This window comes from Carassius auratus, chromosome 47 (genome assembly GCF_003368295.1).
Source record: "Carassius auratus strain Wakin chromosome 47, ASM336829v1, whole genome shotgun sequence".
Classification (NCBI taxonomy): Eukaryota; Metazoa; Chordata; class Actinopteri; order Cypriniformes; family Cyprinidae; genus Carassius; species Carassius auratus.
In genome coordinates, this window is record NC_039289.1 from 15,815,791 (window position 1) to 15,834,824 (window position 19,034).

The 19,034-nt window shown below is 36.1% G+C and overlaps 2 protein-coding genes and 1 pseudogene across 2 annotated transcripts; 2 read left to right on the forward strand and 1 right to left on the reverse strand.

Moving 5' to 3' along the window:
* Positions 1-1,248: 1,248 nt before the first annotated feature.
* LOC113065234 (leucine-rich repeat-containing protein 39-like) lies at positions 1,249-3,946 on the forward strand. Its single transcript, XM_026236515.1, has 6 exons — positions 1,249-2,486; positions 2,571-2,707; positions 2,808-2,953; positions 3,056-3,208; positions 3,382-3,524; positions 3,676-3,946. The coding sequence occupies exons 1-6, from the start codon at positions 2,234-2,236 to the stop codon at positions 3,744-3,746; spliced, it is 903 nt and encodes a 300-aa protein (XP_026092300.1). The 5' UTR covers positions 1,249-2,233; the 3' UTR covers positions 3,747-3,946.
* LOC113065233 (tRNA:m(4)X modification enzyme TRM13 homolog) lies at positions 3,545-7,003 on the reverse strand. Its single transcript, XM_026236514.1, has 11 exons — positions 6,742-7,003; positions 6,551-6,603; positions 5,906-5,972; positions 5,714-5,773; positions 5,556-5,625; positions 5,345-5,451; positions 5,093-5,260; positions 4,920-4,992; positions 4,746-4,820; positions 4,266-4,671; positions 3,545-4,191 (listed from the first exon to the last, which is right to left on the reverse strand). The coding sequence occupies exons 1-11, from the start codon at positions 6,874-6,876 to the stop codon at positions 3,987-3,989; spliced, it is 1,419 nt and encodes a 472-aa protein (XP_026092299.1). The 5' UTR covers positions 6,877-7,003; the 3' UTR covers positions 3,545-3,986.
* Positions 7,004-7,098: 95 nt separating this feature from the next.
* LOC113064639 (oxysterol-binding protein-related protein 1-like) lies at positions 7,099-19,030 on the forward strand (annotated as a pseudogene).
* The last annotated feature ends 4 nt before the right edge of the window (positions 19,031-19,034 follow it).

The following is a 19,034-nucleotide window of genomic DNA, read 5'->3' on the forward strand; positions in this document are numbered from 1 at the left end:
TGGTAAAGTAGCTATACAAAAGTAGACAGCTGCTTCTTGTGCCAACTTTAGCATGTGACCACACTATTCAGTGTTGTCTCTGGTTAAATAATAGACACTGGCCGAGTTATGCTTCAAGAGGGAAAACCTGGGACAAACACGGAGGGGATAATTACTTCAAAGCTAATTCTTTCAACACAGGTCACACTTACTAGAATCGTCAGAGGAATTGTGCAGCATTGGTGACTATCTTCTTTATATCAAATGGGAGCTGACCTGGTAAAAACATGGTACAAGCGCTGGAAGGACAATATTACCCAATGAGAGTGGTAAGCATTCGCTAATTCAAACTTTCTCAGTTTCTTTAATGCCAATCCCAGCATATGATTTACATAGTAATAATTCAATGTGGCAAGTCATATCAAACCAATACAACATACAGTGCATGCATATTCCTGGCCATTAAAATGGCTTATCTACTGCCCTAGCATACTGTGTGTGTGAGGTGATATTTGGGGCTCTGTATCACCATGACGGGGGTCACTGTGTGCTGTGGGGCGGTGAACTCTATAAGGCTCTGTGGGAACCAGGATAAAGAAAAGCAAAGATGAACTGAAGAAGGAGATAGAGCAGAGAGACAGGAGAGCAGTGGGTAGGTAAGTCCATTACTGTCATATATCCCATGGGAAGCATAATTATAATTTTTTTAAGTAATGGTTCTCAACTGGTGGGATCGTGATCTTAAAAAGCATTTCAGGATACTAAGTGCGAACAGTAATCATAAAATCATGTATAGTTGGGATTTATGTTGAAATACTTTTCAGCATTAAAGGTTCAAGAGTCCACTCAAACTCTATGATTCATTTGTTACTTTGTAAAAGCTCGCCAAATATTTATCAGCATGGGAAGTTGTTTGACATGAGCTTCATCTTTTAAAAACCATGAACTAAACTATGCAAGGTTAAAAAAAAGATACAAACCATACTGCACCAAATGTTAATTTTGGCTTTAGTACTGTTTTGGGATGCCCCTTGATGTCCTAAGTAAAATCTGGATCCTGAAGAACCAGTTGAGAACCACTTAATTTATCCTGAAACCTCGTTAATAGATTTAGTATAAAAGAGAGTTTTTTGAATAGTTCTTTGGCTTAGGTTTGACAGGTGCTTGGGAGGATCGTATCACTTTGGCCAAGCTAAAGGAAAAAGTTGTGACAGAGGACAGGCGCATCATCCTGCGTATTGAACAGGAAGAGTGGAAGGTAAAGAATTCTGTGCTTTGGATTTTGTGGTCAGATTCAAATTAGAAGAAAAAATCCAGTGCTGTCATCTAGTGAGCAAGGTGCACCATTGACTCATTGACAAATATATAAATAAAGGTCTTATCCCAAAGGGGCGATGAATGGGCTTCCGCCCAAGTCACCTACACATGGCACAGGTGTCCAGTTCCCCTCCTGGAGGTTTCCATTCCTGCAGAATTTACCTCCTGAAAACCCTGACTAGTTGTTTCAGGGTGTTTAATCAAGGTTTAACCTATACTTTAAAGGAATGTGGTCCTTTAGCTCCAGAACCGGTTTATTAGCTGGATCAGGTTTAATTAGGGTTACAGCTAAACTCAGGACACTGAGCCTCCAGGAACAGGATTGGACACCTTTGGACTATGATATGGTTTGTGGCAGTACTTAGAGCAAAGGCATCCAATCCTGCTTCTGGAGTTCCTGCAAAGGTTAGCTTCAACCTGCTCAAACACACCTGCCTAGGTATTTAAAGTCATTTTAAAAACCTTGATTGATGGTGTGTTCCAAACGGGATATATCGCCTTCCGAAGGGCACTTTGGAGTGAAAACAATTATGGCCGCCATATTGAAGGGTCATTTCTAATGGAAGGGCTCAAAACTGGCTACTTCAAAGGGCCCTTCAGAATGAAGGATTTCAAAGGGTACAACACTTGGAAACTTCGGGCTCCCATGATCCTTTGAGCAGATTCTTTGCATGATGACAGCGCCTGCGTGTGGGCACAGTATGATGACGCAGAAGGGCACTTCAAGAAACAGTTGTTTGGTCCCCTAAACCCTTAAAAGCTCTCACACCAGAGGGTAAACCCTTTGGAGGGATTAGGACATAGGGATGAGCCCTTTCGAATGGTACGCAGGGTAAGTGTGCTTAATGGAGGTAGAAGCTGAACTCCACAGAAAGGTGGCCCTCCAGAAACAGGATTGGACATTCCAGACTTCTAAAAGAAAAAGAGCTAGACAACAATGCTCGTTTATTGCAGATATAGCAGTCTACTGGCTTTAACGATTTTTTTTCTCCTATCTAGTGTTTGGTTTTCATTCTTTGCACTCTTTTCGCAGACTCTTCCTCCAGCTCTAGTTCAACTCTCCCAGATCCAAGAATGGCAGTTACACCGAATAGGACTTAAAAAAATCCCCCGGTTCATCTCAAGCTTTGAGAGTCTCATAGTCTTGGACCTGTCTCGCAATTCAGTCACAGAAATACCTAAAGAAATCGGTCAGTACAAAAACTGGTTAATTTGTACAAACTTTGACTTTCTTTAGCCAAAGTAACTCTCAGATATGCTCTTATAACTAACAGGCAAACTAACTCGGTTAAGAGAGCTGTTTTTGAGCTATAATAAAGTAAGCTGCGTACCAGAAGAACTTGGTTGCTGTGAAAATCTGGAGAAACTGGAACTTTCAATGAACGAAAATCTGGATGAGTTGCCGACTCAGGTATCAATATCATTGAACACATATGTATACACAACATATTTGGTCTTTAAAACTCTATATAAACCTACTGCCTGTGCTTACTTTGATCTTATTTCCTTAGCTTAGCAATCTAAAGAAGCTGTATCACTTGGACCTCTCCATGAACCAGTTCACCACCATCCCAGATTGTGTGGTCAACCTTCCTTCTCTAGAGTGGCTAGACATGGGCAGCAACAGGTTGGAAAGTTTGCCAGAAGATATTCACAGGTAAAATACTAAATAACAAAGAAGAAACATCAGCTCATTATTTTCTGTCAACGTAGTACTAATAGAAACAAGATTTTGTATAAACTTTACATCCCAATTTAGAATGGAGAAACTTCACACCTTGTGGCTCCCAAGAAACGAACTAGAGTACCTGCCAGACAATATCTGTCGCATGCAAAGTCTGGACACGCTAGTTCTGAGCAAAAATAAACTACGAGACATTCCTCCACTTATGGAGGGCATGAGTAACCTCAGGTAAGCACTAAACTATTATTCAATTTGTAGACTGTCATTGGGGACCTATAAAAAAAAACTTGTAAATGCAAATGCTTCTTGGACTGAGTTGCTTAGCACTGGTGAAGCATTCATGTCTGCATCCTTGCGCATTTTTACAAATGATTACGAAGTTTAAAATGCTCATTCTGCAGGTTTGTGAATTTCCGAGACAATCCTTTGACATATGATGTGACGCTTCCTGACTTAAAAGAGGATGCAGATGAAGAAGAGAATGACAGGGAGATGTTTGGTCGCGAGTTCATGCACTTCTACATCCAAGAGGCCCGGAAAAGAGGTTATGCCGTACTCAATATGTATTGTGTGCAAAATTGGTAGCTGAACTTATTTTTTTTTATTGTAACTTGTTTCATAAGTTAATCAAACAATGAAATTAAAGCCTTGAGAGCCTTTTAAAGATCAACTTTTGTGTTAAATGTCTCTTGCAGGATCCCAAACTTTCACATCAGTGATAAATGTGACATTGGAAGGCGTGTCAGAGACCGCATCTTCTTTGTGACTTGCATGCTGGCTTCTGTCTTGATCTGCCGGTCCATCATGTCAAGTTTTGTTCCCCCACGTTTTGTGAAGAGCACTTCACGCCTTTTAAACGTCTCGTCTATGCTGTTTGTTGGAGTTGCTGCTTTCTGCTAGTATGTCATAACTAATGTTTGTGGATGAGCTAAAAAATAAAAATGCATCAACATTGATCAAATCAAATGAAGGACATGTGTCCTGCACTTGTGCTAGTTTGTCTTGTTTAAGAAGGCTGTTGAGATTCATCTCTATTCTGATTGGCTGCGGGAACGGCTGTTAGTAACACATTCTCCAATGAAATGTCTCTGCTTGTGTAGTATTTCAGGTTGGTTTCAAAGCCTTTTTGCTGAAGGTAATACACTCTGCCATGGTCAATCAGACGCTTACAAAGCCATCCGATCTGTTCCCGGTCTTCAACTGACATCAAACTGCAAGGAAAAACGTTAAAAATGAGATCATGATCTTGATGCAATTTGTATTGGTCGATCAGCAGAAAACTCACCCGTTAAGGGGATCTGGTAAAGTGTCCTCGCATATCTCATGTTCTTCCTCTTCACCTGTTTTATGTTCACTTCGTTTATCCGTTGTATTGGACCCAATTTTTCTCATCCCACAAGTGGCCCAGCTTGACATGCGCTGAAAAGCAGCAAACTCTTCTGGTCCAAGACCTCTCTTCCTGAAGAAGTCTTTTCCCACGTAGTGTCTCCAGTCGCAACGGTGGTGGCAGCAAAGAGCAATGGCCAGTCCTGACACTATAAGCCTTTCGCCAGTCTCCCTGCCTTCGGTTGAGGGAACAGGCTTAATAAAATCACCAGCACCCTCATTCTGATGGAGTTTTATGCGCTTTGTTGGAGGTTCATCAACTTTGTCAGAGCAGTTGTGCTCAAATAAACACCGAAGGGCCAGATCTGTGGAGTCAAGTCAACAAAACTCAATCTAGTAGTACTGATACCATAATGATGTTTAAGTAATTCTCTTCAACCTGTTGCTGCACCACAGAGGTGCTTCCCAACACCAATAATAGGAAGTCCTTTTTTTCTCAGTAGAGGGACCTTTGCTGAAAGGTACAAAGAAGTTGTTTATTAGCAGATCAAAATAATATAATAAAACAATTAATTTTAGAATATATTAAGACAATTACAACTAGTTTACTCACATAAATCAAGGTGCTGAATATCAACCTGAAGCCTATCAAACGTCGAGCCTGTATTTTTGTGCTTGCCATCCACCTAAAACACATCAAATTGAAATTCAGCCTCACTTTTGAGTCGAAAGAACAATATTTTTCTGAATTTGACGAAAGGATATCTTTATGCGAATAAACCTCACCTTAAAGCGAGTACTGGACCTTTCCACAAGTAAAAAATTCACATTTTCAGCTGCTTTAAGAGCGATGTGAATCCAGTGGGAGAGTTTTCCTTTCCCTGCTCCAAACTCTATGTAGCATCTGTTCGGGCCGAGCAGTTCTAAAACCTCCATGTTTCCAAGAATTGAAGCCTGTGAAACATATCTTGAAAATGAGGATAAACAAAGACTATTTATAAATAGTATGTGTGCTTAAGCGGTTCTGGAGTGCTTTACCTGTTGTTTGAGGTGTTTAAAGGCAGAATCTCCATTCTTTGGGTCACTTAGAGGCTCATGTAAAGCAGCATGGGAGAGGATTTTTTCAACGAGTTTGGTATTTAGTCCTGAGGAAACACGTACAAATCGCTTATAATTACATTTAAAAAAATGACAATGGCCTAACCAGATTTAATAATCATGTAATGAAACTCAAGTGACCGTTGGATACCCTTCAGTGCAGTTTTGAGTTTCACAATCAACTTTTCCAGTTCCTCTTTGGATCGCTCAGCAATGGTTATCTGCATTGATGCAACATTATTAATCACATATCTATTACTTAAAGCCATGAAATCTCGATTCGCATGCTCTCATAACCAATACAATCACCTCCTCTATAGGTTCATCTTCATTTGCAGACCCTGCATTGATATCCTTCACATAATAAATCTATAAACAAATCAAACATAGCAGCCATTAATAGCAGCCAAGCATTGTGTTATGCTACATGGATTTAATTTTTCTAATGTTATTACAAAGTATTCTTCAGAAATAATTGTAGGTGGAATTATTTATACATACAGGTTTTGGTTTCTCCTTAGAGTTGCATTTCTTCAGGTGTTTAGCCAAATTATCTTCAAATACAGTGCTGTTTGCGTCAGGAGAGAAGATTTTTTTAATATAAAAACAAAGGTTCAAACTCTACAACTTAGATATGGGACAAAACTCTACTTGTTATAAGTTTTAGGACTAATCCAAATTTAACTTTAAAAATAGTTATAAATGATGACTAATGTTCTTAACACAAATGTACAAATGTCATTTTATTTCTCTTTATTTACAAATGTTGACATTAAATGACCCTTAAAACCACCTCAGACTGAACCTCAATATTTCATATTGACTATATGACAGTAGGATACAGAGGTTAATTTTAAAATACACATTTTTTAGGTTTTCAAATATGTCCTTAATGTGAAATATTACATGTATGTATATCAAAGTCTTTCAAATGCAAAATGATGCAATGACACCAGTCATAATGCATTCACTTCTAGATTTGTCAAGTTTCACATTAATTAATTTATTAAGAAACATTCAAGCCAGATATAAAATTTCTTTATGCATGAATCTAAAACTCTGGAATAATTATTGATTCAGTTTGGACTGAACTACTTAAACACTACAGAAACTTTCTCAGACTTGTTAGAAGAGTGAACTTCTTACTGTTTGGGATCCAGAGGACAGGGTATTCGTTTTTTCTCACTCTCTTCTTCACCCTATATTGAAATGGCATCACATTTTTAGAAAACAATAACTCATTTGATCTATTAATAGGAGTAACTGAAGTTAAGTAGTAGTGCATCCATTCAGGGGTAGCACAACATTGCCAGTATAACGTATTTCCATCCACATACAGCGTTTGCATGTTCACCGCAGAAAGTTTTCCCACTTCCAACAATCATCTTGCAGTATCGTTTCTTTTTTGCTACATAAAAAGCACATCGTCCAGGTAAAGGCGCTGACACGCCGTCTGCCACAAACCCCTCCATGTTGAGGACGCAACTGACTCACTTCCGCAACACATTTCAAAATAAGAGCCATGAACAACAGAGTTGAGGGGGAAAAAATATGTTTGTTTGTTTGTTTGTCTGTCTGTCCGTATAATCTCTAACTATTTTAAAACCTATTATTATTAGTAGTAGTACTAGTAGTAGAAGTTGGCTGTTTACGGTCATCCAAACCGGATGTGCATCGTCATCACGCGTGTTGTCAGTCAGCTGTTTATTTCCATATCGCCTTGTGATGTTAGTTAGCGCGCAGTCTGTGTGGAGTTGCACAGCAAATTGTAAGATGTTTGTTAAAGATGCTTGTGAAGAACTTTGCACTATTAGCAAAGACTCTCGTGTGTGAGTGTGAGTCTCTCAAACGGGAAGAGTGCATCGCATGGTCTGTCAACTCTATGATAAAGCAGTTCATGGAAATCATTTGTTGAAATAATTTATGTTTTTTATTGCGGAGTGATCTGCAGCAAGGATGTCTGCGCGTCTCGAACCTCAAGTCATGCTTTAACTTTTAAAAACAGGCAAGTCTTTATATATTTTATAAGTTAGAACTTATGCAAAAATATTTATAAGTTATGTTTGACATGTTTAGAGCGGTTTATACACACACACAGTGATTTTTGTAAATCATTTGGATTTTATTATTTGTTTTATTTTGCATTTTATTTTTGACTGCAGCTCATGACCAATAAACCCACATCCTGATGGAGACCTCCGATATTTGCAAGTAAATGGACTTAAAGATTAAATGAATAGAAACTATCTTCGATGCTCTTCAGCTAGTTTTATCGGTTTAACTCTCAGTTCCTGTGAAGTCAATGCTCTGACAGATAGAAAGCAATCAAATGCAGACAGGTTGAAGTTGAACAGTCCTGGTGGTGATGTTGTGCTCAGACAAGTTTGTATCAAGGCTTGAGAGGTCAGAAAGTTAAATGACAGTCGACTTTACTTTGTTATTTACTGCTGAAGTTTATCTTCCATTAACTTTCAAGTCATTTACAACCGTAGAAAAGCACCGCGCTTTCATAACTTTGTGGTGTAACTTAACTATTTCTTTCCAGGAAATGATTGACAGTTCGCTCAAATGTATTTGGTGATAGTGGAAACACTTAAGTGCACGATGATTTTTAACCTATTTTTATTCACTTAAGTTGTGTGTTAGTCTAAGTTTGGCTCTTAAACCTATATATTACATCTTTCTTTTAGCATACTGACCTACATTCAGCACAAACAAAAGCTTTATGCTTTACCAAACGGTTAATCTGCATACAAAGACATTTTTTTTCCTGCCTGGTTGCATCAGTGGCCGACATATTAACCCTGTAAAGTCATAATGCAATGCAATGCAATACAAAGATGATTGAGAGATGAATGCATAAATGTTCTTCGAAAAACGTGATGCATAATTTTTGATCCTCGCTTTTTAACATGATTTATGGATATTTAAGTAAACCGAAGTTGCTTCAGTCCATCAAGTGTTCAAATTCGATCTTGAAATGTTGCTAAGTGTCTCTTACATTTACGCCGTGAATGTCAAACCAGATTTCACAGCATGTATCATGAGCTGAAATAAGTTTATAGAATGGACATTTTTTGAAAATGCCTTTTACTTGCTTAAAAAAAAAAAATGTAGAGGTAGAAGGCATGTAGTTTTATGTTGATAATTTAGAGGCCTTACAAATATAAATTTCAAATATGATAAACTAGGCTATATAGGGTTAACCTGCTTAGAATTAATTATTGTCTGGTTTTCTTTGGTGCTTTTTCACCAGACCTTTATTATAAGGGCATTTCTGATGATGTCACTAATAGGTTCTGCTCTGTTTACGGCTTTTAAATGTTTTCTTCCAGTCTAAACAAGGAAGTCACATGCCATTTGTTTCAGTCTACATTTATATGTTTCCTGGAATATGACATGGCTTTTTAATACCCTTACACGGTTACTCGAGGCTCTGATTTACGGTTTTGTTTGAATGTTATGTTTTTAATTGTTCATGAAGTCATGGAGGAGCTGGACCCGGAGGAGCAGTTCCTCAGGGATGCCAGGAACGGGAACCTAGAAGGAATCCGGAAGCTTTTGATGTCCAAGATAAAGGAGGAGGCCAAAATCGACATCAACTGCAAGGGTAGAACACCTCATTAGGTTTCTGTTGACAACTCGAATGTTTCCAGACATATTGGAGTACTTCTAACAGCGTTGCATTGTTTCAGGCAAAAGCAAATCTAATCATGGCTGGACTCCTCTTCATCTGGCCTGCTACTTTGGGCACAAAGATGTTGTTGAGACCTTACTGAAGGTATTGAACATCTCCGCTTTTTATATTCTCATATATGTGTGCACTGGTATTTTTCCGAGTAGAATTAGCGCTTGGTTTTTTAATGTCTAGTTGTTGCTCATCTGTGCTTCTTACAGAATGGAGCAGATGCCAATTTGCCAAATAATGTCGGAGACACACCTCTCCATAAAGCAGCATTCACCGGGAGAAAAGTATGTTTTACTGTCATACTTGTTCATGCACTGAGATATAAGCTTTTGATGATAGACTGATAATCAGTTTGACTAATATAAAAAAAAGAAGAAAGAAATGCAACCAACAATGATATTAAGGAACATTTGTTTCCTGAATGGATTTGATCATTGTAAATGTTTTTTACAGGTAAGTAATGTTTTAAATTAAAGATATAAAATAAATTTGCAACCTCGGAAATCACAAATCAACTTATAATTTTAAACAAATCAACATATAATTAACAACAGTAAATCAGTAGAAATGTTGCTTTTGCACTCTATCTGCCATGTGCCTTGCAATGCTTTATTTAACTTTATTTTTATTTCTGTTATATGACTTTTTTACATGCCCTTATTGTAAAGTTGTATCTTACGTGTTATATTTGATCTAGATTTTTACTACTGTACTCTACATGTAGAAAATTGACAATAAAGCTGACTTGACTTGATATATATATACACACACACACACATACACGTTTTTATTTAATATAATGTTTATTTTATGTCAAGTAATACATTGGCTATCGGTTAGCAGTTAGCAGAGTCATAAAAGGCATTTTTGGGCAATCTCAAAGAAGTGCTATACTTTTGAGCCATATGAGCGTGTATAGCCTTAAAGGGATATTCCACCCTAAAATTTAAATTTAGTCATCAATTACTTACCCCGATTTAGTTCCAAACCCGTAAAAGCTTAGTTCGTCTTCAGAACACAATTGAATATATTTTGAAAGAAAACCAGGAGGCTTGTGACTGTCCCATAGACCGTCAAATAAATGACACTGTCAAGGTCCAGAAAAGTTTGAAAGACGTCGTCCGAATAGTCCATCTGCCATCAGTGGTTCAACCGTAACGTTATGAAGCGACGAGAATACTTTATGTATGCGAAGAAAACAACAACAAATCCACATCACCATTGCGCCGTTTTGGAAAACATCCGCTGAACGCAATCTGCATACGTTATAACATTATAATCATCCAAAATATCTTAAATTGTGTTCTGAAGACGAACAAAGCTTTTACGGGTTTGGAACGACATGGGGGTAAAGTGATTAATGACAAAATTCCCTTTATATCCCTTTAAATCCCTGATATAGTAACTACTCACCTGAATGTTAATACTGATTGGATACTGAATGCTAGTTTTGTGGTTTAGGAGGTTGTAATGTTGCTTCTTCAGTATGACGCTTGCGCTTCTGTCATCAACGGCATGGCCCAGATACCTAAAGACATTACCCAGAGTGCTGAGATTAAAAGCATGTTGGAGGGTAAGCGTGCTGAAAGTGCATGAAATCGTATTTATTTTGGATAAATTCTGCAGAATGATTGCTAAATCACTAGCATTCAATTTCTGACCTTGTAGCTGCTGAGCGGACTGAAGAGAGGAAACTAGAGGAGCAGCTGCTGGAGGCGGCGCGGGAAGGAGCCTTGTGTACCCTCACAAGACTGGTAACCTTGCTAACTACTTTGCAGAACTTGTTGTTGTCACTAAACCTCTTTGAGCAGTTGTGAGGTCTGATCTTCTTGTTCCTCGTGTAGCTAAACATGAAGAAACCCCCAAACATAAGCTGTACAGACTTGTTGGGCAACACGCCGCTGCACTGCGCCGCTTACAGAGGCCAGAAACAGTGCGCCGTTAAGCTTCTTCAGCACAAGGCCAACCCCAACATCAAGAACAAAATCGGTAGTGAGCTCCTCCTTATAGTAGCGTCGCTTTTCAAAGCATTCAACACTGCTGTGTTTGTCGCCAAGTCAGTATTTTCGCAATTCGATGTTGTTATTGATGTTGTAGTTTCGTTACGGTCTTAGTCGTATTTTTACTATTTTAGCACATCTACAGATTTATATATAACAATGCATTTTTTTTTTTGTTGATTGACCTCTGACTTTTTGTGGTTGCCTGATACATGTTGATTAATTTTAGCTTTTTGTTTCTCATTTGCTTTTAGATCAGACTGTTTTTGATTTGGCTAACGATGCAGAAATGAAGCAGATCATTACAGGAAATGTTATGAAAGTAGGTTCAATTAATTCGACAGTTCAAATACATGTAATTAAAAAATATCACCATATCATAACGCTGATGTTTTGACACTTATTTTCGATGGTGTAGGTTTTGTTTGTGAATTTGGTTTTATTGTTATGACACTTTCCTCCTGTAGGGCATGACGCGACATGTTAAAATGTTTGAGGGGCCTCTTTGGAAGGTATGCTTTATCAAAATCTATAACTATAGTAGACAGATTTGGAATATTTTTCAATTTCCTTTTCTATTTTTATTTCAGAGCTCGAGGTTTTTTGGCTGGCGCTCCTACTGGGTAGTTCTTCAGGATGGAGTCTTGTCATGGTACCCTAAACAGTGAGTATCTGCCTCTATTCCCCAAATGTGATGCTGTAATAATTGAAATATATGTATAATAAATAATAGAATGTAATGATAGTAAAATTACTGGAATTAAAGACTTATTTTGTAAAATGTACAGAGATAAATGCTGTAAAAAAAAAAAAAAAAAAAAATCATATTTGAAGAAAAGAAATACGGTAAAATTGTAAATATTCAAAAAAATTTTACTTAAATGCAATGTTAAGAAAATTGCTTAAAGACTTATTTTGCAAAAGCTACAGAATTTGTTCATAATGTGTATATATACAGTATATAGTATCATAATATATAATAAAATATGAACGTAAAATTTCTGAAATTAAAGACTAATTTAGGAAAATTCGAAGAAAGAAATATTGGAAACTGACATTTTTATTGTAAAGTTTCAAAAAATTTTAAACCATCAAGGATACAATAGATATTAAAATGTAATGATAAATAAATAGCTAAAATTAAAGACTTATTTTGCAAAATTCGAAAAGAAAAAAAATTGTATTGTAACTCATCAAGGTCATAATATATAAAACTTTTTAATGAAAGGAAAATTACCCCCAAAAATAATGTTTCAAAATAAATATTTGAAAACGTTTTTTTTTTTTTTTTTTAACTCAAGGTCAGATGCAGATTCAAACACTCACCGGCAAGGTTGCAAACCGCTAACACAAGCGCAGAGCATGGTAAGATTCATTTGATGAACAAAATGCTGATTCATGTTTTGTGGGATAGTTAACAGGATTTCCCAAACTGCTTTTCTTTGTAACTTTCAGATTAAAGCGAAAGATAACTGCTATTTCACAGTCCGATGCTTTGACAACACTGTTCACCATTTCAAAGTGTCACAGACGAACGACCCCGAATCTACCAGAGAAGTGAGATTTCTTTCAGCTCTGTGGTTAGATTAGACTGGAGTGTGTGGCGTATGTGTGTATGAATGTGTGTGTTATTTTTCAGAGGTGGCTTGAGGCCATAGAGGAACATTCAGCCTTTAGCACTCATTACTGCTCACAGGACCCAGAGAGCGAGGAAGAGGAAGACAACGCTGTGTCTGTACATGAGCTTTCTGACTCCCTTCAGGTGAGAATTCACATCGGGATCTTAATTTATTAATGAAACTGTTTCTTGCCCGTCACATCAGCTGACAGAATGCACATGGCCGCTCTTCCTTCCTCTTCTATGAGGATCCATAGCTGTTCATCATGTGACATAATGATCTTTCAGCAGAAAAAGGTTGTATGATTCACCGAAACAATTACAAAGATAAATTTAATTTGTGTGTATACAACTTTTATATATATATATATATATATATATATATATATATTACCAACATTTTCTAAGTACATACAATGAGGTTATCTAATGCTAAAGTTAAAATGAATAAAAATAAATACATACGTTTAAATTACTCATTTTATTTAGTTGTTTATATTTAGTGATATATGTATATATATATATATATATATATGTATATATATATATATATATATATATATATATATATAATATTTTTTATTTATATATATATATATATATATATATATATATATATATATATATATATATATATATATATATATATATATATATATATATATATATATATATATATATATATATATATATATATATATATATATATATATATATATATATATATATATTATATATATATATAATATATATGTATATTATATATATATAATATATATGTATATTATATATATATATATATATATATATATATATATATATATATATATTATATATATATATATATATAATATATATGTATATTATATATATATATATATATATATAAATATATATATATATAATATATATGTATATTATTTTTTATTTATATATATATATATATATATAGTGCACTATAAGACTATATACCATAAATACACTGCATAAATGATTGAGCTGTTGTCTACATTATTACATGATAATTAATTAATTAACTTTTGTGCCATAAAAATGAACTATAAATAGACCGTGTGTCTCATGCTCATATTTTCTGCAGTTCAAAGAAAAATGAGCTCTGACTTCCCTTTTCGCTCTAACCGCGGGAAGTGGTGAAGTTGACTAACCCTGACCCTTTCTTACAGTCTTAACATTTCTCTTTCATAATATCCATCTTGTTCCTCTTTCGTGTGACAGCGGGCCGAGGCTTGCCATCAGAAACTGGAGACGGAGGTGTTGGCTCTCCTGTCCATGGTGAAAGAAGATGGCCTGGCAGAACGTAAGGTTTTGAGTCACCCGCTGCCTCTGATTGGCCGAAACCACATATACAGACCTGTTGTTGTTTTTTTAAAGCCGCAGTGCATTTTTATATTCTTGCAGGAGTCCCTACAGCAGTTGTTCAGAAGCTGAAGGAGGTCTGTGAAGCCTCCAGTGAGACCTGCTCCTCACTGCACCAGTGTCTAGGGCTTTTTTCCAAACAGGAAGGAGTATGTACCTATTTCATTGCACATCCATTGCTATAAAGCTATTATTAAAGCACCTTCTTAAAAACAGAGCCTGGGCACAGTGGTTAATTCATGTGTTTGTGATTCATTTGATCCTTGGTACTCACTTGGACTACACAGGATTGAATTCTGCCACAACAAAATTTGATGTCCCTATTCCCTATATTTGTCAAATAAAGCCCCCAAAATCCCTTTTAAAAAAAGACAAAACAACAGGTAGAATCATTGTTAATGGTCCCAAATACACTGAAAGTATAAAACATGTCTTTATATAATGAATTTAAAGTGTGCCTGTGTTTTTCCCAGGCACGCAGTTTGAAACTGGAGCAGGAGCTGGAGAAGAATAAGATCCTGTCGGAGGCTCTGCAGACGCTGGCCACTGAACATCATGAGCTGGAGCAGTCGGTGGTTAAAGGCTCGTCGCCCCGCAGCGTCCTCAGCGAAGACGAGTTCCACGACGCTCTGTCGGGTTCGTAAGCTTGAGAGTAACAGCCAACCCCGCAAACACTTCAGCTCAAACATTTGGGGGTGGTTTTTTGAAAGACATTGCTACTTTTATTTATCAAGGGTGTATTAAATCAATCAAAGGTGACAGTAAAGACGTTTATAATGTTACAAAAGGATTTGTATTTCAATTCAATTCTGTCATTTTTAACTCCTTTTACTCCTCAAACAATCCTGAAAAAGTAATTTTTCACAATTATTAAGCAAGACAACTGTTTTCAACATTCGTAATAAGAAATGTTTATTGAGCAGCAGATCATCATTTTAGAATAATTTCTAAAGGATCATGTGACACTGAAGACTGCAGTAATGATGCTAAAAAAAATCAGCTTTGCGTTAGAAATAAATTACTTTTTAAAATATTTTCGGTAACACTTTAGTATAGGGTCCAATTCACACTAATAACTATTTGCTTATTAGCATGTCTATTATTAACATATTCTCTGTTTATTAGTGCTTATAAGTACATATAATGCATGACATCCATAATCCTACCCAATACCCTAAACTTAACAAATACCTTATAAACTATTAATAAGCAGCACATAAGGAGTTAATTGAGGCAAAAGTAATAGTTAATGGTTAGTTAATAGTGAGAATTTGACCCTAAAATAAAGTGTGACCATATTTTCATATAGAAAATAGTTATTTTGAATTGTAATTATATTTTACAATTTTATTGTTTTTAACTATTTTTGACCAGATAAATGAGCATTAGAGAGATGCCCCACACTTTTTGAATAATTACATTATTTACATGTGGCCTTTTGCCTTTTTAATTGTGCAGATATAGTTTTAGAGAGTGAAGGGATATAATTTAAATGTAATCCGATATAAGTTGAGAACATTTTTTATTTGTAGCATTGGCATCATAAAATATGCAAAATTTCTGGACCATTTCCCTACTGAATAAACAGTAGAGTGACAGAAAATGTACAGAGAATGTGATCAGAAAACTACTGAATTAAAACCTCATAAGCACCAAGGCTCAACAATCTCACTTTTGTAAAATAAAGTTTTTTGAGTTTTCAGGCCAAGTTGATAAATGCATAGATAGAATTTTTTAATGTGATATCCATGGTGTCCGATATAATTACACGGTCACCATGAGTCCATGTGCAACTTGTCAGCCATATCAGAGCCTGCAGTGTAAATACTGTTACAGTTAACAAGGAAATCTTCAGATTTAACTTCATAAGTATGTGGCACCTTTCTCAGGGACGTGTCCTGTCACTTCCGTCTGTGTGATCCCATTAATCGCCACCCGATCCCCTGCTCAGGTTTCCTGCGAGAGCTCGTCGCCGTCAGTCGCTCATTGTCCGTCTAAGCCATGTCTGTTTGTGCTCGGTCGCCGCAGATTCAGACTGTGAGCCTGTGCTGAGCAGTTGTGAAACAGCTACCCCATTTCGTACGAAGACGGAGAGGACTTCAATTCCGAGCTCTTCTGCAGCATCTCGAGTCATCTCAGCGGCAGGATGTCCCGGGAAGACCGTCGTGGAGAGGAAGAGGACGACGATGAGGTGGCCAGTGTTAACGGAGTGAAGAAATACAGGTGGGAGCGCCTAAAACGCAAACTACGAACTATTTTGTACTGGATATTTCTTGCATAACAACATTAACTAAATATTTAGTTTTTTTTTAATTAAGAAAATTAAAAGCGCAAAGCATCTGAAAATTCCCAGTGGGTTTTAAATAAAAAACAAACTTGTACAATTAAAACATACAAGTGTATAAATCATTTTTGTCTAAGACGTAACATTCAACCCAGTTTGTTTTTCAGTGTCACTTTGTTGTTATTTGTCTAGTTTCTTACACGCAACTTCTCTGTGTTTTGTTTTGGTTTGTATCTCATGGTAAATAATTTAGCGAGCCGAGGCCAGAAGAGGCGCACTCATAATGAAATGGTAAAAGATTGATGAGGCAGCCGAGTTTTAATGCTGTAATTTGAACTTTTAAGGCTCGGCATGTTGATTGACAGCCCATTGACTTATAGTTGACTGACTTCGCAGCAGATCACGGAGTTAACTTTATTTACTGGATAACTCTGTATTATAATAGTGTATTTAGAAAATGCAGGTTCATGCAATAAAATATAATAAAAAATGGGTTTATGTATATACACACACATTTTTTTTTATTATAATTTATTTACATAATTTTTGATGTATATATGAGCTGATCAAAGAGACTTATTTTTATTGCACATCTGGGTAACTATTTTATCAAATTATATTTAGAAAATACAACATGTATATAATACATGAACATAATGTTGTATTTTATAATTGTTTAAAATAAATTTTTTATTTTCTTGAAATATAATAAAATAATTTAGTGTACAGTATTTTATTGTTATATACATTTCATAAATATGAAAAAAATTACTTAAAATATAACATATTTTGCATTACATTTTTTATATCCGCAAGCTGAATATATAATTTTATATATATATATAAAAAGTATATATTTAGTGTTCCTGTAGCTCAAGTGGTAGAGCATTGCGTTTCAAGCGCAAGGTTGGGGGTTCGATTCCCCGGGAACACGATTGATAGCCTGAATGCACTGTAAGTCGCTTTTGGATAAAAGTGTCTACTAAATGCATAAATTTACATATATTATATATATATATATATATATATATATATATATATATATATATATATATATATATATATATATATATATATATCCTTTATTGTTTGTATATTAATACTTTATAACAAGCAGAAAAAGCAACAATTAACTACACCACATCTTATGTTTATATTCAGCAGGTACAGTATAAAAGAGCAGGTTCTGTGTATCTTGAGCACTTTGAAACTGATCGGGACACTGGCCCTGTTTTTGCTGAATAAGATATAAAGCCTCTGTTACCTGTCAGATAACCATAGTCTAGACGTGGTTCCGTCTGCATGACAACAGCAGAACGGGTTTAACAATGGAAACCAGTTTTATATATAAAAATATATTAGTGGTTTCTTAATCTAAACAGACATTTTTCAGAAGCTGACAAGGCACAACTCAAGTTACTTACCTTTAATTATTCCACAGGACAAGTTTACCAGCGCCCCATGTTCTTCCAGAAATGACTCAGCATCTGGAGCATACTGAGGAAGTGCATTGGGATGGTGAGCTTTTTACCATTGTGTAACCTTTCACTCGCACTTTTACTTTAAGACAGTGTCTTTTTCACACTTTAAGCGCCCATATCATATTGATTGATTTTCATCTCCTCTTTTAGGAGCTGTCTAAGATCACCATGCCTGTTATTTTTAATGAGCCGCTGAGCTTTCTACAAAGATTAACAGAATATATGGAGCACACGTACCTCATCCATCAGGCTAATGCTTCAGACGACTCTATGAGAGAATGAAGGTAAAAAAAAACAATTTACCTGAAGTATCTGAACACACCAGCGAAACCCCTCACATGCCAAATAACAATGAAATATGGCCAATTAATCTGCTAACTCTCAATATGGCCAGTTTTCACATTTTCTGACCTGAAATAGTAGTTGAATTTAGTTAATTACATGAATGATTTTATATTAGATATTCAGTCTAATAAAAAAGGTGTTTTCTATCAAGTGTGTGGCCGCGTTTGCCGTATCAGCTGTGGCGTCTCAGTGGGAAAGGACGGGTAAACCCTTCAACCCCCTGCTAGGAGAAACATACGAGTTAGTCAGGTGAGAAATCCCAACCCTGTCTGAATGCTAATTTGTTAGCATTCAGGTACAGTCCCATATTTTGATGTTTGGTTATTGTTTGCGGGTGAAATCCAGTCATTTCAGTAGTAATTCAGCTGAAGGTGAAAGATTTCCCCACACAGATTTCGTAACAGATTCAGTAACAGATTCAGTCATGCATGTTGACAACCGATGCTTGCTTTTCAAAGTGACTTCTGTGTAAGTTGTGCTTCATACAGTGCTACACTTCTGACAATGGACGGGTGAAATTTTGCCAATGTGAACACACCTTTAATGTAAATGTAATGTTTTAGTTTTCATTTGTTAGCATTTGGGTTAGCATTAGCATTGCAAGTGTGACTTGTTAATTTGATAGCATTAGCATAAAATCACACTCATCGCGTGAATATCAATACATCAATGTGTTGTGCTCTTGGGCTTAGTTACCATGTTTTTTCCTCAACCTTCAGGGATGATCTTGGTTTCCGGCTGATATCAGAACAAGTGAGCCACCATCCTCCCGTCAGCGCCTTCCACGCAGAGGTTTGCAGAAGGACTTTGTGTTTCATGGCTCTATCTACCCCAAAC

Bases quoted from the DNA above. Each gene is read 5' to 3' on its own strand.
- LOC113065234 (XM_026236515.1), top strand. From the start codon at position 2,234: ATGCTCGTTTATTGCAGATATAGCAGTCTACTGGCTTTAACGATTTTT. The intron at 2,954-3,055 runs GTAAAATACTAA...ATCCCAATTTAG, and splicing joins TTGCCAGAAGATATTCACAG to AATGGAGAAACTTCACACCT. The intron at 3,525-3,675 runs GTTATGCCGTAC...TGTCTCTTGCAG, and splicing joins CCAAGAGGCCCGGAAAAGAG to GATCCCAAACTTTCACATCA.
- LOC113065233 (XM_026236514.1), bottom strand. From the start codon at position 6,876: ATGGAGGGGTTTGTGGCAGACGGCGTGTCAGCGCCTTTACCTGGACGA. The intron at 6,604-6,741 runs GTATGTGGATGG...ATTTCAATATAG, and splicing joins GCGGTGAACATGCAAACGCT to GGTGAAGAAGAGAGTGAGAA. The intron at 4,672-4,745 runs GTTGAAGAGAAT...TTGACTCCACAG, and splicing joins CCTCTGTGGTGCAGCAACAG to ATCTGGCCCTTCGGTGTTTA.